The sequence below is a fragment of the Ornithorhynchus anatinus genome, chromosome 15, assembly GCF_004115215.2.
Source record: "Ornithorhynchus anatinus isolate Pmale09 chromosome 15, mOrnAna1.pri.v4, whole genome shotgun sequence".
NCBI lineage: Eukaryota > Metazoa > Chordata > Mammalia > Monotremata > Ornithorhynchidae > Ornithorhynchus > Ornithorhynchus anatinus.
Window position 1 is genome coordinate 26,056,910 of NC_041742.1, and position 23,445 is coordinate 26,080,354.

General features: G+C 63.6%; 2 protein-coding genes across 6 annotated transcripts; both read right to left on the reverse strand.

The window, feature by feature from the left end:
• Window positions 1–21: 21 nt before the first annotated feature.
• Window positions 22–14,653, reverse strand: LOC100074091 (regucalcin-like). 5 transcript variants are annotated; one of them, XM_029079902.2, is made up of 7 exons: window positions 14,396–14,653; window positions 5,989–6,154; window positions 5,229–5,411; window positions 3,461–3,676; window positions 2,262–2,393; window positions 1,257–1,411; window positions 22–232 (listed from the first exon to the last, which is right to left on the reverse strand). In XM_029079902.2, the coding sequence occupies exons 2-7, from the start codon at window positions 6,149–6,151 to the stop codon at window positions 182–184; spliced, it is 900 nt and encodes a 299-aa protein (XP_028935735.1). In that variant the 5' UTR covers window positions 6,152–6,154; window positions 14,396–14,653; the 3' UTR covers window positions 22–181. The 5 variants fall into 5 exon arrangements, with proteins under 5 accessions (XP_028935735.1, XP_028935734.1, XP_028935727.1 ...); XM_029079901.2 differs by lacking the exon at window positions 14,396–14,653 and adding an exon at window positions 11,591–11,653; XM_029079894.2 differs by lacking the exon at window positions 14,396–14,653 and adding an exon at window positions 11,541–11,623.
• Window positions 14,654–16,946: 2,293 nt separating this feature from the next.
• On the reverse strand, window positions 16,947–23,428 carry RGN (regucalcin). The gene is made up of 7 exons (XM_029079904.2): window positions 23,325–23,428; window positions 21,884–22,066; window positions 20,012–20,194; window positions 19,055–19,270; window positions 18,408–18,539; window positions 18,009–18,163; window positions 16,947–17,325 (listed from the first exon to the last, which is right to left on the reverse strand). Exons 2-7 carry the CDS (start codon window positions 22,044–22,046, stop codon window positions 17,275–17,277), a joined length of 900 nt encoding a protein of 299 aa, XP_028935737.1. The 5' UTR covers window positions 22,047–22,066; window positions 23,325–23,428; the 3' UTR covers window positions 16,947–17,274.
• Window positions 23,429–23,445: the final 17 nt, after the last annotated feature.

Below are 23,445 nucleotides of genomic sequence, written 5' to 3' on the forward strand. Positions count from 1 at the left end.
GAAGAGACAAATGCGGGGGACTTTCTGAAGACACATCTCTCCTCCCGGGGCGGAGGAGGGTTTTATTGCCCAGGTTAAGCGGTCGCAGGAGTCCCCTCCTCGTCTTCTGACGTCGTCGTGGTCGACGGCTGCAGGCGCTTCCGTTTAGGGGCCGATCCCCCTCCCTCGGGGGTCGAGGGGCTCACCCGGCGAACGCGCACTGTGGCACCCCTTTCACCCCCAAACCCGTTATCTGTAGGAGCAGAAATAAGAATCGTCGTGGTATCTGTGAAGCTCTTCCTACGGGCACCGTACTGGGCGCTGGGGTGGATGCAGGCGAATCGGTCGCAGTCCCCGTCCCACGTGGGGCTCGCGGTGCCCAGCCCCGTTTGACAGAGGTCACTGAGGCCCGGAGAAGAGGAGCGACTGGCCCCGGGCCACCCGGCGGACACGCGGCAGAGCCGGGATGAGAACCCGGATTCCCAGGCGCGGCCTGGGGGTCCCCGAGAAACGGGCAGTGGCCGGGTTTCTCCCCCTCTCCTCTCCCACGTCGCCCCTGATGTCACCATCGGTCCTGCCCCCCACGAGGCCGGCTGATCGGGTTGGAGGTCGACCCTCACCCACATGGGGCTCTCGGGCAGTGAGTCGGTGTTATTTTTCGAGCGCTTCCTGTGTGCGGAGCCCTGAGCTGAGCGCTTGGGAGAGGACAACGGGACCACGTAACGGACGCGTTCCCTGCCCGCAGCGAACCGACGGTCTAGTGGGGGAGACGGACGGTAATAGAGATGAATAAATGACCGATATGGACCTAAGTGCCGTAGGGCTGGGGGGGGGGGGGGCGGATAAAGGGAGCGGGTCAAGGCGACGCAGGAGGGAGTGGGAGAAGGGAAAAGGGGGGCTCGGTCAGGGAAGGCCTCTTGGAGGAAACCGAGGCCCGAAGAATGGCGTCCCCCCACCCCTCCGACTCAAAGACCCCCAGGCCACCAATCCCCAGCCTCTCCAGCCCCCCACGGGCAGCGGCACGGCCTAGCGGAAAGACCCCGGGGCCCGGGAGTCAGAGGGTCGTGGGTTCTAATCCCCGTTCAGCCACTTGTCCGCTGGGTGACCTCGGGCGAGTCACTTCCCTTCTCCGGGCCTCAGTTCCCCCGGCTGGAAAATGGGGATGAAGACCGTGAGCCCCACGGGGGACCCCCTGATTAGCTCGTCCGGACGCCGGCGCCCGACCGGATGTCGTCATCATCATCATTAGCGTCGGCGTTAACCCCCGAGCCGAGCACCTTGAAGATGTGTCCGGCCTGGGGCTGGGCGCGGAGCTCGTCGGGGCCGAGGCCGTCGCTGGCCGAGGTGACGAACAGATCCCGGTGGTCCGGCCCCCCGAAGCAGCAGGACGTGACCCTGGGGGTCGGGAGCTTCACCGTCCGCAGCCTGGTCCCTGCGCGAGACGGGTGGGCGGACGGACGGTCAGACCACCCCCTTGACCCCGTTCGGCCGATCGGGTTTATCGGGCGCTCACCGTGTGCAGAGCACCGGACTGAGCGCTGGGGAAAGTACGATAGGGCGATGGAGACCGACAATCCCGGCCCACAACCAGCTCACCTCTCCCCTGCTCCTCTCTGGGGCTACATCGGATCCCCCCCAGTTGCCCCCCGGGGCTAGATTAGACCCCCCTCCTCCCCTTCTCTCCTCTGGGCGTAGATCAGGGTCTCCTTCCCCTGGGGCTACATCAGGACCTCTCTTCCCCTCTTTAATTTCAGATCGTGAAGGACAACAACCATGTCTTAAATCTCACCCGCGTATTTCTTCCCAGTACTCAATGCGGGGCTCCGTACGTAATAAGCCCTTAATAAAGACTATTTCTAGTACGGAGCAGAGTGTGAACGCTACTCCGTAAGCTCACTGTGGGCGGGGAACGTGTCCACTCCATTATACCGGACTCTCCCGAGCGCTTAAAATAAGTGCTCGATAAATACCCTTGACTTTTTACTTATATTAACGTCCGTCTCCCCCTCTAGGCCGTCGGCCCGTTGCGGGAAGGGACCGTGTCTACCCACTCTGTCACACTGTACTTTCCCAAGCGCTCGGCCCGCGGTGAGCGCTCCGTAAATTCGACTGACGGATCGACCGGGTCCCAGCGGAGGCCCGCCGATGCCAAACTCCGCTGAGACTGGAGGATGCCACTGGCCGGCGCCCCCGCAGCTGCCTTCGGGAAGCCCCCCGGGCTCGCGAGCCTAGGGGGTCGGGCCGGGCCGACCGGCCCCGGGCCCCGACCGGCCGGGACCTACCTGTCTCGGGGTCGACGCGGATGACCCGGCCCCCGTCGATGCAGGCCACCCACAGCTTCCCTTCCGCGTCGACGCACATGCCGTCCGGCATGCCCTCCTCCTCCTCCAGCCGGTACACCGGCCGACGGTCGGCTGCCGAGGGAGAGCAGAGCGGCGGCTCGGGCTGGGGGGACGATGCCCGGTGGCCGCCGCCCCCGGCCGCCCCATGGGGCCAGCTGGCTGCCAAGGGAGAGCCGCCGTTCTCCGCGGGCTCGCCTCTCCTCCTGCCCCTTCGAGACACCTCTACCTGGACGTCCTCCCCGCCACCTCAGACTTCACGTGCCGAAGCGGAGCTCCTCATCCTCCCACCCAAACCCCGTCCGCCCCCGACTTTCCCATCGCCGTAGACGGCAGCACCACCCTTCCTTTCTCAGCGGCCCGTAACTGTGGTGTAATGCTTCACTCCTCCCTTTCATTCCATCGGTCACTCGATCTTGTCGGTCCCACCTTCACGGCGTCGCTAAAATCCGCCCCTCCCTCTCCGTCCAGACCGCTCCCACGTTAATACGGTCGCTCCTCCTCTCCCACCCGGATCACTGCATCCTTGCTGACCTCCCAACCTCCCGTCTCTCCCCACTCCAGTCCACGCTCCGCTCTGCGGCCCCGATCGTTTCTCTACGAAAACGTCGAGGACGGGTCACCCCGCTCCGCCGCCGCCGCCGGTGGTTGCCCATCCGCCTCCGCGTCAAACAGAAACTCCTCGCCGTTGACGTTAAGGCATTCGGTGACCTCGCCCGCTCCTACCTCAACTCTACATTCCTTCTACGGAGCAGTCCGTCCACTTCACTCCTCCGGTCCTAACCTCCTCGCGGGGCCTCCACCTCGCCTACGTCGCCGCCGACCCCCGGCTCACGTCCTGCCTCTGGCCTAGGGTGCTCTCCCTCCTCAGATGGGACGGACGGTGACCCTCTCCCCCTTCAAAGCCTTATTGAAGGCACATCGCCTTCCCCCCACCGAGCCCCCCCCTTTTCCTCATCTCCCACTCCCTTCCGCACCGCCCCGCCTCGCTCCCTTTTCTCTCCCCGCCCCCCTTCCGGCCCCCCCAGCGCTCACGGCCGTCTCTGTCATTTATTTATTCATGTATATTAATACCCGCCTCCCTCCCTCCGGAGCGTAAGCTCAGCGCGGGCAGGGAAGGGGAGTCGGGGGAGCGTCCGTACCCATCCGGCCCGTCTGCAGGTCGTAGCCGAAGGCGCGCACGGAGTAGGTCAGGCTGTCGATGTGGAAGAAGGTCCGGTGATCCGGGGACCAGTCCAGCCCGTTGGAGATGTCCAGCTGGTCCAGCTGCCTGACCACGGAGCCGTCGGCAAACAGCGTGTAAAGTGCCCCCTGACGCCGCTCCCACACTCCGGGCCTCAGGGCCTCGGGCATGGTCCCTGCGGGGGCGGAGACCCTCGGTCCGCCGAAATGCCCTCCCTCCCCGCGGGCGGGGCTTCCGCCGGTCACCTCCCGGGGCTCCGGGGAGCGACACGACAGCGGGGGCCGGTCCCCGTCCCCCCCTTCACGTTGCCCGCAGGCATCCCTTTCCGCCCCCCTCAAAATTGCCCATCCTCCCCTGTCGGCCCCCTGAATTTCCTCTCTTCTCGCCCACCCCTCGCCCCTCGTTGTCCCCCTGCGATTGAGAGAAGCGGCGCGGCTTTAGCGGCTACAGCCCGGCCCTGGGGGTAAGTCACTGCAATTCCCTAAGCCCCGGTGATCTGTAAAATGAGGATTAAGAGCGTGAGCCCCTTGTGAGACAAGGACCGCGTCCAACCTGACTACGTCGTATCCACCCCAGTGCTCAGAACGGTGCTTGGCACATAGTGAGTGCTTAACAGGTACCATCATCATCATCGTCGTCATCGTTATCCCCCGGCACGCGGTAAGTGCTTAAATGCCAGAATCATGGCTATTATTATCATTACGGTGCTCTGCACGCAGTAAGCGCTCAAGAAATACGACCAAACGAATCAATTCAATCTCGATCCATTCGATCGTTATTTACGGAGCGCTTACGGCGTGCCAAGCGCCGTACCAAGCGCTTGGGCGAGTACAACAGAGCAACAAACGGACCCATTCCCGCCCAAACCAGCTCACCGCCTAGAGGGGGGAATCAGGGAATCGAACGAACGGAGCGGCGAGGCCGAGGGAGAGGGGGACCGGCGCAGGAGGGAACCAACGTCTCTCCCCGGGACCGTTTCGGCCCATCCCGCCCGCTCCGGCCGGCCGCTGAGACGCTATCCCGGCGGAGAAACCCCATAAAGGGAAGGAACGTTTACAGGAAGGTTTATGTGTCTGGGATGATTAACCAATTAAAATAAAACCCCGTTTGGTTGCGGGAAAGAAGAGCCCAATGGCCGAGCAGGCTCCGCCCGATGACACGGCGGCTCCCTCGAAGGCCCGGACGCCTGTCTGGCCGCTGATGCTCCGGGAAGGAACGTGTCAGTTTATGGTTCTATCACCCTTCCGGGCATATAGCACAGTGCCCTGCGAACAGGAAGCGCTCAAAAAATACCATCGACTGACCGGCCTGACTCTGGAGCCCGTGAAGGGGGGGGGGGGCGGTCCCTCGGGCGCAGAGAAAGAGCTTAACAAATACTACGATTATTATTATTGCTTGAACTCCTCTGAGCCTCGGGTTTTCCGCCTGCAAAATGGGGATACCCGTTCTCCCTCCTACTTAGACTACGAGCCCCGTGGGAGACGGTGCCTTTAGACTGTCAGCCCGTTGCGGGCAAGGAACTGTTTACGGCTCCGTTAGACTCTCCCGAGCGCTCAGTCCAGGGCTCCGCACAGAGCGAGCGCTCAGTAGATACGACGGAAGGAAGGAACGAACGGGACGGGGTCCGTGGCCAGACTAACCGGTACCTTCCCCAGCGCTTACAGCGGCGTTAGACACATATTTTCGATAGTTTCGGTCCCCTCCCGGAGGCGGGGGGAGACGCTCACCTGCCACAAACCTCCCGGCCGGATCCACTTTCCCGTCGTTGAATCTGTTGTTGGGCTTGTCCGTCTCGAGACGAGCCACCGTGGCCACGGATCCGGTGTCCCAGTCCAGGAAGCCCAAGCTGGTCCCCAGGGCCACCACGTAGCCGCCGGCCTCCCGGAGGCCCACGGAGCCAACGCGGGCGTCTGTGGGGGCGGCGTGAAACGCGCGAGAGGGACCCCTCGTCTCCATCCCTCTCCCCCGACGCCGGCCAAGGGATCGGGATCGGCGGCCAGAGAAGCCGGGTCACCCAGTGGCCGGCGCGCGGGCCTGGCCGGCCGGCGACTTCACTTCAAAGCCCTCGATGGGCTCGCCCTCACCGCTCCTCGGATGCCAACGTTCCTCCCGTCCCTCCGTCTCGCCTGCCTCGCCGCTGACCCTCGCCCCCGTCCCGCCTCTGGCCGGGAACGCCCTTCCTCCTCAGAGCCCACAGACTCTCTCCCCTTCGGGGCCTTATTGAGGGCCCGTCTCCTCCAGGAGGCCTTCCCTGACTACGCCCTCCTTCCTCGCTTCCCGCTCGCCCCCGCGTCGCCCTGACTCGCTCCCTTTTTTCATTCCCCCCGCCCGGCGTTCATTCCTATTCACGTCCGTCTCCCCCTCCAGACCGGCAGCTCGTTGTGGATGTGTCGGTTCATCGTCGCGCTGTCCTCTCCCAGGCGCGGAGAACAGTGCTCCGCACACAGCAAGCGCTCACTAAATCCGCCTGACGGACTGACTTCTTACCGAGCTTCACACTCTGCACCTCCCCACTGAGGGAATTCCATCTGCAGACCTTCTGCGCGTTGATGTCCACGTAGACGAGGTGACCGCTCTTCGCTTCCCACACCGGACACTCTCCCATCCTGTTCTGCTCCCTGACGACCGCCTCGACCTTAACGGATGCCATGGCCTGCGAAGGCGAGTGGAGCCGAAGTCATCAGGAGTATTTATCGTTCATTCAGATCGTATTTACTGGGCGCTCACCGCTAGCAGGTGCTTGGAAAGTACAATTTCTCGAGCGCTGTCTTTTTGGTTTCTCTCTTTGGTTCTTTCGGTCGCGAAGCAGCGTGGCCTAGTGGCTAGAGCCCGGGCTCTAATCCCGGCTCCGCCGCCTGTCTGCTGCGTGACAAGTCGCTTTACTTCTCTGGGCCTCAGTGACCTCGTCTGGAAAATGGGGCCGGAGACCGCGAGCCCACGTGGGACAGTGTTCGACCCGATTCTGTTCGGTGTCTGGCGGGCTGCCTGGCACGTAGTAAGCACTTAGAACGGTGCTCCGCACACAGTCGGCGCTCGTTGAATACGAATGATCGATTGAGAAATGCCATAAATAAATGCAAAAATGCATTCACGCGTGTTGAGGAGGCTCGCGACGGACTCCTATATCCTAGAGTCCGCTGAAGCCATTCGGAAAGGACATTTAATCTGCCGATTCCCTTCCCCACATCCTCAGGTCTCTGCGTATCGCCTACTACGCGCTTGGCACCTAGTAAGCGCTGAACAAATACCATCATTAATATTATTACTATTCCTACTCCTATAACGAATGCGGTTTTGGTTCGGCGCACACAATGTGCCAAGCACTGTACTACCCTCTGGGGTAGATACAAGGTCAGCGGGTCCCACGTGGAGCTCACAGTTTAAAAGAGAGGGGAGAACATGGTAAATCCCCATTTTGAGGCCCACAGAAGTGAAGTGACCGGCCCAAGGTCACGGAGCTCCTTCTCCCTGGCTCACCTCATCTGTCTTCTCTAACTTTTTTCCCTTGTCTACTGGACACTTGGAAGAAGAGGCATCGGGTGGTGGAGTCGACATGAAACAAGCTGCAGGATTCTCGGAGAAAGGAAGAGAGACGGGGGGGGGGGGGACAGAGACAGAGAGAGGGGAAAAAAAAGGACAGAGAAGAGAAGAAAAAAGACAGAAGGACAGAGAGGGAGGGAATGGTCAACATGGATACGCGGACGAGATGGATCGAGATGGGGAAGGAGAGAGAGGCGGAAGCCAGAGGGAAAAACCACCCAAGTTTTCCTTTCTTGTTCTCTCCCCGGCAGAAGACCTGGATTCCAATGACGACTCCGCCACGTGCCTGCTGTGTGACCTTGGGCGAGTCACTTCCCCTCTCTGGGCCTCCGTCCCCTCACCTGGAAGATGGGGATCGAGACCCTGAGCCCCACGCGGGACGAGGACCGTGTCCACCCCGGTTTGCCGGATCCACCCCACGGCCCAGTGCCCTGCCCGGCCCATTAAGAAGCGCTTGACAATCACTCCCCGAAACCAAACAGACGGACACGTTTCTCGACCTTCGGCTCTGCCTCTTCTCCTAGCGTTGAAGGGGACGGGAAGGAGGAGAGGGTTGAGAGAAGGGAGTGAGATGGCTGGGGCTGCCAACATTCGAGGGCGAGTGTTTAGATCTTTATTTGAAGCCGAGCCCGGCTTTCATAAAGGGCTTAAAAACCCGTCTTGGTTCCCAAGCGCTGATCGTCTCAGATGTCCAGTTCTGACTAATACAGGATGCAGGATACAGCAGCCTACTCTTGGGAGCTTTGGCAAACGGGTAGCATTTTTTTTTATGGTATTCATAAAGCGCTTACTAGTGCCAGGCACTGCTGTAAACACTGGGGCAGACACAAAACTCCTCCTCCTTATTATCCTCTTTCTCCTCCTCCTTTCTCCTCCTCATTCTTTTCCTCCTTCTCCTTCTTCTCTGTCTCCTTCTCTCGGTAATACTTGCGGTCCTCGTTAAGCACTTTGCGCTCAGCGCTGTGCTCCGCGCCGGGGTAGATAGAATGCAAACCCATCAGTCCCCAGTGCCCGTGGCGGAGGCTTCCAGTGCAAGGAGCTGCCCCCCTGCCCCGGGGGGGATGGAGGGGCTCTTTAGCTCCTTCCCCTCTCCATCGATCCCTCCTCTAGACGTTGAGTTCGTCGTGGGCAGGGAATGTCACCGTTTCTTGCTGCACTGCACTTTCCCAAGCGCTCAGTACAGTGCTCTGGAAGCCCTTCTACGACTGAATCGATCGCATTTCCCGAGCGCTCACTGCTCAAACTAAGCGCTGGAGAGAGTCCAGTAGAACAGATCGACAGGCAGGTCCCCCGCCCACAACCTGCCGGCCGCCCCCGAGACCCAGAGGGGCTCCCCTATTCCAGAGACCCCCCCTCCCAGCCATCGCAGGGTACCTGAACCAGAGGAGGAGAGGTGCTTCCCCCTGGCCCGCGTCGGCGGTCGCCTCGTGCCGGGCGGCGACCTGTGCCAGAGGGTCCGGGGCCCGGCTTATATAACAACCCCGGCGACGGCGGGCCCTGACATACGGAAAATCTTGCTCAACGTGGCTCTCCGGGCTGGGCGTGGGGCGAGCTGCAGGGAGGAGAAGCCGAGAGATCAGCCAATCGTCTCGGTTTGTCTCTCTCGTGGTGTCGGTTAAGGGCCTACTACGTGCCAGGCGCTCTACCGAGCGCCGGGGCGGAGTCGGAGTCATCGGGCTGGACGCGGTCCCTCTCCCTCACGAGGGGCTGGCGGCCTTAATCCCCATTTTACAGACGAGGGAAGTGAAATGATTTGCCCAAGGTCACGCGGATGACAGGTGGCGGAGCCGGGGCGAGGACCCGGGTCTTCCGACTCCCAGGCCCCGGGCTCTTTCCACTCGGTCATGCTGCCTCTCCAGAACTGTACCTAGAATCTTTCCTCACGCCGTGATTATAATGATAACAACAACAGTCGGGGAGTTGGTTAAGGCTGACGACTAAGCGCCGGGGTGGAGAAGAGCAGATCGGGTTGGACACGGTCCCTGTCCCACACGGGGCTCCCGCTCTTAATCCCCATTTCACAGACGAGGGAACTGAGGCCCCGAGAAATGAAGTGACTCGCCCAAGGTCACACGGCGGACAAGTGGCGGGGCCGGGATTAGAACCCAGGTCCTCTGACTCCCAGGCCCGGGCTCTAGCCACGAGGCCACGCCGCTTCTCCTTCCTTCTAGGTATCGTCCCGACTGTTCAGCGTCTTTTAACCCTCACATTCAGAAATCCTGTCCATTTTCCCACCACTACCTTTCGCTGATAATAATAATAATAATAATAATGGTGGTATTCATTAAGCGCTTACTATGTACCAGGCACTGTTCTAAGCGCCGGGATAGATACAAGATAATCGGGTCGGACACAGTCCCTGTCCCACGTGGGGCTCCCGGTCTTCGTCCCCACGTTACCGACGAGGGAACCGAGGCCCAGAGGGGCGAAGCGACTCGCCCGAGGTCACCCAGCAGAGGAGGATTAGAACCCGGGCCCTTCTCACTGCCGGGCCCGGACCCTATCCGCTCCCCCGACCCCCGGAGCTAAGTCTCATCCCCTCCCGACTAGAAAAGGGCTAGGTCCCGGCTCCGACACGCCGGCAAATTAGGGACTTCAGAGCGATGCCGGAAGAGAGGGTGGATCGTTTTCGGGAAAACGTCTCTCCGCGTACGTCTCCCCACTCCCCGTAACCTTCAATGGACACCCATTAATAATAATTATCAGGCGTTGGTTGGAGCGCGTACTCTGCGTCGAGCGCCGCTCTACGTCCCGGAGTCGGTACCGGTTAATCGGGCCGGACACCGTCCCTGCCCCACGCGGAGCTCAGCGTCCGAGGGGGAGGGAGAAAGGGTATCGAGTCCCCAGTTTACAGAGGAGGAAACTGAGGCACAGAGACGTTAAGGCTGTAACACGGGGACCGAATACCCGCCTCCCTTCTCCTTTAGACGACGAGCCCCGGGGGGGGAAGAGGCTGTGTCTGATCCGACCGCTTCGTGTTCACCTCAGTGCTTGGCACACAGTAAGCGCTGATCGGGTGCGACTTATTAGCTATCGATTTTCCTCCTCTTCCTTCTGTAAATCCACTCGTTCGTTCGATCGTATTAATTGAGCACTCACTGTGTGCAGAGCACTGTACTTAAGCGCTTGGAAGGGACATCTCGGCAATAAAGGTTCAACCCGCATAAACTGTCAGCTCCTCGAGGCCAGGATTTAGGACAGTAGATTGTTCTCTGCCCAGCGCTTAGTACAGTCCCCTACTCATTACCGTCTTACGCCCGTAGCGACCCCACGGACCCGTCTCTTCCAGAATGCACCACCTCCACCCGCGATCGTCCCGGGAGTGGATCCGTAGAGCGTTTTGGGGGAAAAATCCGGCCTTCCGCACCGTCAACTCGAGTCTCGGCCCTCGACCCGCTCCCGTGCCGCCGCTGCCCGGCCCGGGGGTAGTTTCGACCTGTAGTGGCCGGCGCTCACATCCAAGCGCTCTGCACGTGGTAAGCGCTCAATAAATACTATTGAATGAATGATGATCACGTTGGCATTTGTTAGGCGCAGCGTGGCTCAGTGGAAAGAGCCCGGGCTTGGGAGTCAGAGGTCATGGGTTCGGATCCCGGCTCCGCCGCCTGTCAGCTGGGTGACTTTGGGCCGGTCACTTCACTTCTGCCTCAGTTACCCTATCTGTAAAATGGGGATGAAGACTGTGAGCCCCAAGTGGGACAAGCTTGTATCCGCCCCGGCGCTTAGAACAGTGCTTTGCACGTAGTAAGTGCTCGACAAATGCCATCATTATTATTATTATTATTGTTATTACTATGTGCCAGGCACTGTTCTAAGCACTCCGGCCAAGCGGGGAATGGACCGGGTAGGCCTCTGCCCGACTCTCCCTCCCGCCTTCGAGTCTGATGGAGGCCCGGGGACTCTCCAGGTGTCGTCCTGAGAGGGGACTCCTCAGGATGGGTGCCCAATAAGTACTACGGACCGCCTGATGGACGACCCCCATGCGGTGCCGGCGATGAGGCCGAGTAATAATAATAATGTTGGTATTTGTTAAGCGCTCACTATGTGCAGAGCACCGTTCTAAACGCTGGGGGAGATACGGGGTCATCAGGTCCACGTGAGGCTCACAGCCTTCACCCCCATTTGACAGATGAGGTCACTGAGGCACAGAGAGGTTAAGTGACCGACCCACGGTCACACAGCTGACTAGGGGCGGGGCTGGGATTCGAACCCACGACCTCTGACTCCCCAGCCCGGGCTCTTTCCACTGAGTCCCGCCGCTTCTCCAGAGCCCGGGCCTGGGGGTCGGCAGGCCCTGAGTTCTGATTCCGCTGTGGGAGCCGGGATGAGGCACCCAACCGGTCTGGGCCTCAAGTGCAGCGTGTGGAAAATGGGGCTGAGGAAGATGAGGCCTGCCCTGAGGGAGGCGTCGTGGCCATCTTGACTGCAGCCCGGAGAGGCAGTGGGGTCGGGATGTGTGTGTGTGTGGGGGGGGGGCCCTGATCAGTCGCGACATTTGCCTGGGGGACGACGACAACCATGTCTACTCCCAGCAGGCCTTGCGCTTCACCTGCCAGCACCTCCGTGGCCGGGGCGCTCGTTGCCGGGCAACGGTTGATTGACGGGCGGTTGGCGCGCGCCTGCCCCCCCCCGCCCGGGGACACTCGTTGCCGGGCAACGGTTGATTGACGGGCGGTTGGCGCGCGCGCGCGCCCCCCGCGCGGGGACTGTTGGGAGGGGGAGGAAGCGAGTGCGCATGCGTGAGGAAGGGCCCCTCCCGTCTTTCGCGCCACGGCCGTTAGGCCTTCATTCATTCATTCATTCATTCATTCATTCATTCATTCATTCATTCATTCATTCATTCATTCACTTATTCATTCATTCATTCACTCAATCCTGTCTATCGATAATAACAATAATAACGTTGGTATTTGTTAAGCACTATGTGAAGCAGCGTGGCTCAGTGGCAAGAGCCCGGGCTTGGGAGTCAGAGGTCATGGGTTCGAATCCCCGCTGGGCCACTTGTCGGCTGTGTGACTTTGGGTGAGTCACTTCACTTCTCTGGGCCTCAGTTACCTCATCTGGAAAATGGGGATTCAGACTGTGAGCCCCACGTGGGACAACCTGATTCCCCCGTGTCTACCCCGGCGCTTAGGACAGTGCTAGGCACATAGGAAGCGCTTAACAAATACCAACATTATTATTATTATTATGTGCCGAGCACTGTTCTAAGCGCTGGGGGAGATACGGGGTCATCAGGTTCTGTGGCCGATTTGTCCATTCCAAGCGCTTGGTACAGTGCTCGGCACATAGTAAGCGCTCAATAAATACTATTGAATAAATACTATTGAATCAGGTGGTCCCACGGGAGGCTCCCAGTCTTCATCCCCATTTTCCAGATGCAGGGACCTGAGGCACAGAGAAGGGAAGGGGCTGGCCCAAAGTCACACAGCTGACAGGTGGCGGGGGCCGGGATTAGAACCCACGACCTCTGACTCCTAAAGCCGGGCTCATTCCACTGAGCCATAAGCGCTTACTGGGTGCCGAGCACTGTACTGAGCGCCTGGGAAAGAACAATGCGAACATAACCAGCGACATTCCCTGCCCATAACGAGCTCTCAAACCAGGGGGAGACAGACCGATACGAATAAATGAAATTACATATATATTACTATTATTATCATTAGAGTATTTAAGACAGACACTGATACTGATCAATAAAATGACATCTATATTATTATTATGGCATTTAAGAGTGATGCAAATAAAGCAAATTACAGATGTGTATTAGAGACATATATTCTTATTACTGTCTTTGTGAAGCGCTCACTATGTGCCCGGCACTGTACTGAGCGCCGGGGTGGACACAAGCCAATCGGGTGGGACCCAGCCTCTGTCCCGCGTGGGGCTCACGGTCTTCAACCCATTTTATAGAGGAGGGAACCGAGGCCCGGAGGAGTGAAGTGACCGGCCCGCGGTCACACGGCAGAGAAATGGCAGAACCGGAGTTAGAACCCACGACCATCTGACTCCCAGGCCCGAGCTCTGGCCACTAACGCTATATATAATATATAATAAATATAGACATACGCGTGCTCTCTGTGTTCCGGGGGGCTGGGAAGGGGGAAGAGCAAGGGGAGCAAGTCAGAGAAATGCAGAAGGGAGCGGGAGATGAGGAAAAGCGGGGCTTAGTCAGGGAAGGCTTCCTGGAGGAGGTGGGCCTTCGGGAAGGCTTTGAAGGCGGGGAGAGTCATGCTTGCTTAGCGCACCGGTTGGGGCGCTCAGTCAGTCGACCAAAGTACGCAGTCCTCCCGTCACATTTACTGAGCACCTACAGTGCGCGGAGCTCCGTACTAAGCGCTCGGGAGAGGGCCCCACACTGCTTTGCAGCGTCTCCGCGGTCTGTGGAACTCTCCTAATCGCCCTCCAATACCCCGGAACGGTCGAGTCCCAATCCAGCGCTTTGTAAGGGGGTTTGGTATCCGTATGGGAAAGAGCCCGGGCCTGGGAGTCGGGGGACGCGGGTTCTAATCCCGGCTCCGCCGCCCGTCTGCTGTGTGACCTCGGGCCGGCCGCCCAACCTCTCTGGGCCTCGGTGGCCTCATCTGGAAAATGGGGATGAGGACCGTGAGCCCCTCGTGGGACGACCCGATGACCTCGTATCTCTTCCCGGGCCTAGAACGGTGCTCGGCACATAGTAAGCGCTTAATAAATACTCTAATTATTATTATTATTATCAATACCAATATTAGCAGCAGCCAGCTTGGCACCCCCCACCCCCCAAAAATGCTGACCCAAACGAGTCCCCTCTGTACCGTGAGCCCACTGTAGGCAAGGATTGTTTCTCTTCATTTCTGAATTGTACTCCCCGAGTGCTTAGTACAGTGCTCTGCACATAGTGAGCGGTCAATAAATGCGATTGAATGAATGACCCGATTATCTTGTACCTAATCAAGAGTCTGGCACGTATTAAGCGCGTAACGGATATCCCTAGACCATAAGCCCACCGAGGGCAAGGGAACGCGTCTGTCGACGGTTATCCCGACCGCTCAACACAGCGCTCCGCACGCACCGATGGTGCCCGAACCAACCTCCGGGTGCGGAGGCAACTGGGAGTGGGCGGCCCGGGCCCGGAACGGCTCGGGAACGGCTCCGCGTGTGGGCCGGGTGGCGAGGGCGCTCCCGGGACCGTCCCGTCTGTCGCAACGTGGGGCGCGGCGAACGGGTCCGGCCCGTCCGGGGACTTGGAGATCGGGCGGCCACAACGCCCACCGCCGTACGGGACGGGGACCGGGCCCCTCCCCGTCATCTTCTATCTACCCCGGCGCTCAGTGCAGCGCCTGGCGCGTAATAAACGCGTAAACGCCAGAATTACCAAGATTCCGCGGTTTACACGCCGCCTCACGGCCCGGGCGAAAGGGTCCCCTCTGGGCCTCGGTTCCCTCGTCTGTCAAATGGGGCGTAAGCCGGGGAGCTCCGTGTGGCACGGGGACCGGGCCCGACCCGATCGGCTGGGGTCTTCCGCAGCGCTTAGGACCGTGTCTGGCACACCCCCCGTCTCCACCGTAAGCTCGCAGGGGGCAGGGAGTGCGTCCGTTATATTGTTCCATCGAGAATCAACGTGGCCCAGCGGATAGAGCTCGGGAGTTAGGAGGTCACGAGTTCCGATCCCGGCTCGGCCGCGTGTGTCTGCTGCGTGACCTCCGGCAGGTCGCTTCGCAGCTCTAGGCCTCAGTTTCCCCATCTGGAAATCGGGGTCGACGACCGTGAGCGTCCAACCCGATACGCCGGTATCTACCCCGGCGCGAACGCCCGAAGAAGGCGGATACCGGGGGGGTGAGGCGCTCTGCCGGCGGGGGGGGGGGGGGGGGGGGATCGAACGCGGGCCTGGGAGTCAAAAGGTCACGGATTCTAATCCCGGCTCCGCCGCCGGTCTGCCGCGTGACCTCGGGCGAGGAGTCACTCGGCTTCTCTGCGCCTCGGTTCCCTCGCCTATAAAACGGGGACGGAGACCGCGGGCCCCACGCGGGACCGGGACCGCGTCCAACCCGATTCGCTGGGATCGCCCCCGGCCAGCGCCGAGAACGGTGCCCGTCCCGGAGCGGGAGCTTACCCAACGCCACGGCTATCCTCGGGAGGGTCGTCCCCCTCACTCCCGGCCCCGCTTCGGCCCGGACGACCGGGTCCTCGGGCTGGCGTGGCCGGGGGGGAGGAGGAGGGGTGGCCCATCCCTGCTCCTTGATGAACGTGGGGAACCACAGGTGTGTCCTTCTCCGCCGCGAGTGATGCGGAATCTTTAAAACTTTCCAGAGAAACCAGCGGCCACTAATCCCCTTTTAATGGAGCTTGTCTCCCGCCGGAGGAGGAGGAGAGCTGGCCGAAGGCCAGGGTCGGGTGGCTAATAAACGGCTAATGAGGCTCTCGCCCCTTCCGTGCCCTCTGCCGAGACCATCCGATTTCCTCCCCATCCGGGGGAGGGCGTTCACTGGGCATCGTACTGAGCGCCGGGGAGGGGAGATTTAGACGCGTCCCTGGCCCCGAAGAGGCTCCCGGTCTAAGAACAAAAGGAGGTTCGCCGTGGGCGGGGAACGGGCCGACCCACTCGGGTAGAGCAGAGTCTCCCAAGCGCTCGGTACAGTCCGCATCTGTAATCTTCTCCCTCTGCTCTCCCCCGCTCCCAGGCACTTACGTACAGTCCAGTGCTCTGCACCCTGTAAAGCGCTCCATAAGAAGGACCGCATGATCACCCGTCATTTTAATCGTATTGCTGTCTCCCCAACTCCCCAGAGCGACGTCTCTGTTCCGTTCCCGCGGGCCAGCGAGTCAGAAGGACCTGGGTTCTAACGCCGGCTCCGCCCGGCCCCCGCTCTGTGACCCCGGGCGAGTCACGTGGCTTCTCCGGGCCTCGGTTCCCTCCCCCGCAGAATGGAGACTCGACGCGGCTCTCCCCGCCAGCCCCTGGGACCTGGTCACCTCGCATCCGCCCCGGCGTTTAGGTCAGTGCTCGACCGATAGTAGGGACCGATAAACGCCGCAACCGTGACCCCGATCGGGAAGCCGTGACCCGGTCCGAGCGGCGTTTCTTCTTTACGGTCTCGTTTTCCACATGGAAGAAAACGGACCGATATTTATTCGGACGCTTCCTCGTCCCGGGAGTAGTTGTCCGACCCCACCGGGGAGCGGCTGCTCTCCGGATGAGGGACCGGAGGCCCGGGGGAGTGAAGCGACTCGGCCAAGGTCGCCCGGCGGACCGGCGGCGGAGCCGGGATTGTGCTATCGCCGCCCGTTTAGTCGTTTCGATGTCCGTCTCCCCGTTTCTAGCCCGTGAACCCGCCGAGGCTCTCTCTGCCGCTGAATTCTACCTCCCGCGCGCTCAGGACAGTGCTTCGCACACAGTCAGGGCTCGATAAGTACGACCGCGTGAACGAACGGATGAGAACCCAGGTCCTCCGACCCCCAGGCCCGGGCCCTTTCCATCTATCTCCTCCTGATCTGACCTACAGAGTTCACACATCCTTATTCTCTTCCGCTTCCCCGTCGGCGTTTTAGCTCCATCTCTTTCTCTCCGGGAGGCCGTGAGGCCGGGGATGAAGCCGACCAAGTCGATTACGCCGCAAGGCCCGAGCGAGAGGTTGCCGACGGGAGAGAGGAGACGGAGAGGGCTACGCCCGGCCCGCTAACGATAACCGGGCTGGGCCCAGGCAGCGTGAGGGATTTAGGTGGGACCCCGCTCATACGGCGCGGGGGGAAGCGCCGGCCCGTGACGTCCTCCTCAGAGCGCCTCGTCAGGGTCGCCCACCTCCGCCCGCGCCCCACATCCCGTCTCGCTCGGCTCCGCCCGGTCCACCCCCACCGATCCCGCCCGAGGGGGCGGGTGGGAGGTGCCCGCGCCCGAGGGGAGTGAGGAAGCGTGACGAGCCGAGCCGAACGGCGGTCATCCCGGGGGAGGGTTTATTGGGTCGGCAGCCGGGGACCTTTCCCTCGGCATTCCACGGGGGCGCCTCCGCCCTCCGGCCCCCGGCACCGACGGCCCCGGCGGGGAGGTGGGGGTGGAAGGGGACGCCGTCAACGCCCACCGCCCCTCTCCCCCGGCCCCGGCTTCACCGAGGAACCGAGGCCGCGACGGGTGCGGGGAGCGAACGGGGGGGAGGGGAGGGGTGGGGCGACGGTCGAGTTCTCCCGCTGCCTCGCTCCTCTGCGATGCCAGGCCGGACGCGGGGTTCGGACGAGAGGGGGGCGGGCGGGGCGCGGGATTCACCCCGCAAACGAATTGGGGGCGAGTCCTTTCACCCCCAGCCCGGAGACCTGCAGCCGGGAGAGACGGGAAGGGCGGGGAAGGAAGGGAGAGAAGGCAATGGACGATTCCCACGGCCGCCGGCCGGTCGTATTTTCCGAGCGCTTCCCGCGTGCGCAGCGCTGTGCTGAGCCCTCGGGAGGGGACATTACAACGGAGGTGGTGGACCCGGTCCCCGCCCACTAATAATAATGATAAAAGCTTCCAGTCCACTAATTCCCCGTGGCTTTGGGGACCGCGGAACACCCCAGGATCAACGCATTCCTCTCCGTCTGGTTGTGGGCAGGGGATGGGCCCGGTTCTTCTTCTAACGTCCTCTCCCGAGCGCTTAGTCCAGTGCTCTGCGCACAGCAGGAGCTCGATGGACACGACCGACTGAACCGACGCCCGAGGGGGAGAGCCGGCCTGCCGGGCCCGTCTGCTCGGGCGCGAGTTTCCGGGATCCAGAGACTCCGGACGAGCTGCCGGGTGAGCCCGGGCAAGTCCCCGCTCCCGCGCCTCAGTTTCCTCCTTTCTAAAACGGGGATTCGGGACCCGTCCCCGCTCCCACCTGAGGCCCGTGAGCCCCACGCGGGACGTGGGCCGCGCCCGGCTCGACGGATCGCTGCCGACCCCGGCGCCCGGGACGGCGTTCGGCACGTCGGAAGCGCCGGACGGGCGCGACCGTCCGTCCCGCCGACCGCCGGGCTCTGACCTTGAAGATGCCCCCGGCCTGGGGCTGCTTGGAGAGCCAGGCGCCGTCCATTCCTTCGCGGGCGGACGTCACGTACAGATCCGAATAATCCGCCCCCCCGAAGCAGCACGACGTGACCTTGTCGACCGGCAGCCTCACCGTTTGGAGTCTTCTCCCTGGGAGACGGAGACGTTTCGGGGGGAAACGTCCTCCCCGCGGCCCCTGCCGCCCACCCCAGCGCTCAGCGCGGTGCCCGGCGCACGGTAAGCGCTCCGCGGATCCCACGATCACCGTTACGGCGACGACCAACGCGCTCCGGGTCTCCCTTTTCCCCGCAGCTCGCCCGGGGCCCACCGTCCCCCTCCGCTCCCCCCCCCCGGGGCCCGGGAGCCGGGCCGCGCGCCGAGTTCGGACGCCCACCCGTGACGGGGTCGACGCGGATGACCCGGCCTCCGTTGTAGCAGGCCACCCACAGCTTCCCGTCCGCGTCGATGCACATGCCGTCCGGGATGCCCTCCTCCTCCTCCAGGCGGTACACCGCCCGGCGCTCGGCTGCCAAGGGAAATGCCCCCGTCGCTCGGCCTCGAGGGGCCGGGGCCCGGGGGCACCACCCCCCCGACCCCCGGGGGACGCCCCCCAGTTGCCCCCACCCGGACGGCGGCGTGGCTCGGCGGCAAGGGGACGGGCCTGGGAGTCAGGGGCCGTGGGTTCTAATCGCGGCTCCGCCGCCCGTCCGCTGTGCGGCCTCGGGGAAGCCGCTCCACCTCTCCGGGCCTCGGTTCCCTCCACTAGAAAGTGGGGACGGAGAGCGGGAGCCCCACGGGGGGACAAGCCCACGACCCCGTCCTCTCCCCCGGCGCTCAGAACAGTGCTGGGCACGTAGTAGGCGCCTAACAGACGCCGTGGCCGTCCTCCTCGGGGCCGCCACCGCGAGGAGCTTCTCCCTCGCCTCGGCCCCCGGGATCGGGACGAGGGGAGCCCGTCCCCCTCGGCCAGGAAGGCCGCAGCGGGGAGACCCGGCGGGAGGCGGGCGGGGCGGGAGGGGACCCTCCGGCGAGCCCCCTTACAGAGCCGGCCCGTGCCCAGGTCGTAGTCGAAGGCGTCCACCGCGTAGGAGAGGCTGTCGATGTAGTAGAAGGTCTTGCGGTCCAGGGACCAGTCCAGCCCATTGGAGATGTCCACCTGGTCGAAGAACTTGACCACCCGGCCGTCGGGGTGGAGCGCGTACAACGAGCCCTGGTGTCTCTCCAGCACCGCCGGGGCCGTCTCCTCCGCCATGGTCCCTGTCCACGCACGGTACCTACTGAGCGCCGGCCGGGGGGCCGAGCCCTTCCACGGCCGCCCCCGTCCACGCGGACCCGCCCGCCGGGCCTCGGGCCCGAGGGCGTCGGTCGGATCCGGGGCGTTCGGTCGGCGTGCAAAGGGGAGGCCGGCCGGTGTGAGGGGGAGGGAGAGCCGGCCTTTCGGGAGGAAACTGAGGCCCGGCCCCGCGGAGGCGAGGCGAGATGAGGACCCGGGCTGTCGGCCGTCCTCCCGCCCCAGAGGGACGCGGGGCCCACCGTGCGGACAGGCCCGGGGCCACGGGTGACCCCGGGGGGAGCCGAACACCGAGGGGCTCGGGTGCCGATTTCCTTTTCCCTCCGTCGGCCCGGGGCCCCCGACCCTCAGGCCCGGGAGCGCGGCCATTCCAGATTCCCGGGGACGCCGGCCCCCCCCCCGCCCCCCAACCTGCCCCCCCCCCCCCAAAAACCCGTCCCTCTCCCCCGTCCCCCCAGACGGGTCCGTCTATTGTCGTGCCGGACTCTCCCGGACGCTTGGTCCAGCGGCCCGCGCGGCGTAAGCGCTCAGTCACTACGACCGGACGAACGATCCCAGAGGGAGCGGGGAGTCCCGACCTCCGGGGCCTCGCCACGGCCCGGGATCGCGGCCGTTCCGGATTCCGGGGCCGAACCCCGCCCGGTCGGCCCCCCGCCGCCCCTCCCCGGCCCTCCCCGAGGGGGTCCCCCGAAACCGCCGAACGGCACCTGCGAAGAACCTCCCGGCCGGGTCGACTTTGCCGTCGTTGAAGCGGTTGTTGGGCTTGTCTCCGTCCACGGCGGCCAGCGTGGTCACGGCCTGCTCCTCCCAGTTCAGGCCGCAGAAGCGGGTCCCGACGGTGGCCACGTAGCCGCCCGCCCGGCGGAGGGCCACCGAGCTCACGGGGGCATCTGCCGGGGCAACGGAGACCCGCCGCTGCAGGGCCCCGGGCCGGTCGGGCCCCCGTCCCCGCCGACCAGACATCCTCTACGCGGTCGCTCGTCGCCGGCGGAGGACGGGTCCCCTCATCCCGCCGGACCCTCCTCTCCCGACCGCTCGCTCGGCGCTCGATAAATACGACGCCCTGCTGGATCGATGGATTCACGCCCGTGTCCCCCTCTAGACCGTCGGCTCGCTACGGGCGGGGAACGCGTCCGCTCGTTCCGCTGCGTCGTTCCTCTCCCAACCGCTTAGCACAGTGCTCTGCACGCGGCAAGTGCTCAAAAAACACGACCGAACATCACGGTATCTAGCGCGTAGGAAGCACTTACACACCCTTATTATTACCTATCCCCGCACTCATTACGGCGCCTGGTACATAGCGCTTAACAAATGCCAGTATTATTATTATCATTAATATTATTATTATCCACTTGAGTGCTTAGTATGGTGCCCGGCACGTAGTACGCACTCGACAAATAGCAAAGTTATTATTATTATTACAGTGCCCGGCAGAAAATAAGCGCTTAATAAATGCTATTATTAATTATACTGTCATCTACCTGAGCGCTTAGCGTATGGCGCCTGGCACAGAGTCAGCTCTTTCCAAATAGCAAAATTACGATTATGATGACGGTGTCTGGCACGTCATGAGCGCTTAACAAACACTACCGTGATCATCATCATCATCATCGTCATCATCATCTCCCTGAGCGCTTAGAACGGTGCCTACCAAACAGCAAAATTTTTAATTATCATGGTGCCTGGCACAAAGAAAGCGCTTAACAAAGGCTATTGTCGTTATTAATATGACCGTCATCTACCTGAGTGCCCGGTACGGTGCCCGGCACACAGTCAGCACTTCATAAATAGCCACGTCGCTATCAGGGCGCCGGGCACGTAGTAAGCGCTTAAACAAGCACCGTAACGACGAGTAGAAATTCAAAAACAACTGAAGGCTGCGCTCCACCGGGTGCGTCGGAGACAGAGAGACAGAGACGGAGAGAGACATTCCCTCCAGCCCCCGGAAGGGATGAGCTTTGCTCATCGCCCTCGTGATACGGCTGAGCGACGCCAACCCCGATGCCCGGGCGAGGCGAAGGGAGAGGCCTCGTCCCACCCGAGGAGGGGAGGGAAAGGGCGCCGCCCGTCCCAACGGCCCTCGGCGGGACAACCCACCGAGCGCCTCCCGGGGCCGGGGCGGCCGGAGGATCGGGAGGGGAATCCCTCGCGGGACGGACCGCCGCCCGCCGATCCCGCCTCCTCCGAGAGGCCTTCCCCGACCGGGCGCCCCCGTTCCCCCTACTCCCTCTCCCCTCCGCGTGGATCCGTCCGATGGGATCCACGGAGCGCCGGCCGCGCGCGAGGGCGCTGTGCTGGGCGCTCGGACCGGAGCCCCGTAGGCGCCCTAGGTCTTCACGGAGTCGTTCGGGGAGCGGACGGGCGGAGCACGAGGAGGGCACGGGCGGAAGGGGCCGACGGCAACCCCCCGGTTTTCGTCCGCGGCCTTCGTCGGGCGCTCGCCACGCGCGCGCGGGGCGGCGTGGCGAGCGCCGGGGTGGGCGCGGGCGGGGCTCACGGTCTTCGGCCCCGTCCCGGAGGGATGCGAGGCCCGGGATGGGAGCCGGCCCCGGTCTCCCCGCGGGGGCCGGCGGTCTTACCGACGGCGAGGCTCCGCACGAGGCCGGTGAGGGAATCCCAGCGGCTGACCTTCCCGGAGGCGATGTCCACGAACAGGAGGCTCCCGGAGGCCTCCTCCCACACGGGAGACTCTCCGATCCCGCAGCCCTCGGCCGCCACGCACGCGACCGTCACCGAGGACATGGTGGGCGCCGAGCCGGACGCTGCCCGAGAGAGACCGGGGGAACTTATTTAGTCACACGGATATCTCTCTCCCCCCCCGAGAGGCGACGAGGGCAAGTCGCTTAATTTCCCTGGGCTCCTCCTCATCTGTTCGAATGAGACCGACGACCAGGTGCGACGGGGGCTTTGTCCACCCCGGCGCTCGGTACGGTGCCCGGCGCGTACTAAAGCGCTTAACGGATACCTTCGGCGTCATCATCGTCATCATCGCCGTCGTCAACAGATCCCCCCCCAGTCGTGACCGCGAAGGGTCATCGTCTCCGGGCAGAGCCGGGCCTTCCTCTTACTGATAATGACGGCTGGGGTATCTGTTAGGAGCTCACCACGTGGCCGGCGCCGTACCGAGCGCCGCGCCGGACGCAAGATAATCCATCTGGACACGGTCCCCGTCCCCCCGCGGGGCTCACGGCGTCCGGCCCGGGGGGGTCGGGGGGCTCCGGGCTGGGGTCGGCGGTCGCCGCCGGTGGGGGTCCCGGGGGCGTGGGGGGCTCGGGGGTCCCGGGGGCGTCGAGGGGCTCCGGGTCGGGGGTCGCCGCCGGCGGGGGTCCCGGGGGCGTGGGGGATTTGGGGGATGGGGTCGGGGGTCCCGGGGGCGTCGAGGGGCTCCGGATTGGGGTCGGGGGGTCTTCGCCGGTGGGGGTCCCGGGGGCGTCGAGGGGCTCCGGGTTTAGGATCGGGGGTCACCGCCGGTGGGGGGGGTCCCGGGAGCGTCTGGGATTCGGGGGTCGGGGGGCCCCGGGGGCGCCCAGGGCCTGCAGGTTGGGCTCGGGGGTCGCCGCCGGCGGGGGTCCCGGGGGTGTCGGGGATTTGGGGGTCCCGGGGGCGTGGAGGGGCTCGGGGGCAGAGGTCACCGACGGCAGGGGGTCCCGGGGGGGGGGGGCGGGATCTGGGGGACGGGGTCGGGGGGCCCCGGGGGTGCCCAGGGCCTGCAGGTTGGGCTCGGGGGTCGCCGCCGGCGGGGGTCCCGGGGGTGTCGGGGATTTGAGGGTCCCGGGGGCGTGGAGGGGCTCGGGGGCAGAGGTCACCGACGGCAGGGGGTCCCGGGGGGGGGGGGGTGGGCGGGATCTGGGGGACGGGGTCGGGGGGTCCCGGGGGTGACCAGGGCTCCGGGCCGCAGTCAGGGGTCACCGCCGGTGGGGGTCCGGGCGATTTGGGGGCTCGGGGGCAGAGGTCACCGACGGCAGGGGGTCCCGGGGGAGTAGGGGGTTTGGGGGGGGAGGGGGGTCCGGCAGCCCCTACCTGTCTCCTGGCGGGGAAAGGCCGTGCACGGCGGGCGGAGGGGGCCGGCCTTGGGTCGGTCCCGGACCCTCCGGCCGCACGTCACCTCCCGGGGGCGGGGGCGGGGCCCGGGTGGCCGTCA

Bases quoted from the DNA above. Each gene is read 5' to 3' on its own strand.
- RGN (XM_029079904.2), bottom strand. From the start codon at position 22,046: ATGTCCTCGGTGACGGTCGCGTGCGTGGCGGCCGAGGGCTGCGGGATC. The intron at 18,540-19,054 runs GTAAGGGGGCTC...TTCCCTTGGCAG, and splicing joins CCTGGGCACGGGCCGGCTCT to CCGAGCGCCGGGCGGTGTAC. The intron at 17,326-18,008 runs GTCAGAGCCCGG...TCCCGGCTGCAG, and splicing joins AGGCCGGGGGCATCTTCAAG to GTCTCCGGGCTGGGGGTGAA.
- LOC100074091 (XM_029079894.2), bottom strand. From the start codon at position 11,561: ATGGTTGTCGTCGTCCCCCAG. The intron at 1,412-2,261 runs GTAGGTCCCGGC...CGTCTCGCGCAG, and splicing joins CCGCGTCGACCCCGAGACAG to GGACCAGGCTGCGGACGGTG. The intron at 233-1,256 runs GTGCTCGGCTCG...CTGCTCCTACAG, and splicing joins AGGCCGGACACATCTTCAAG to ATAACGGGTTTGGGGGTGAA.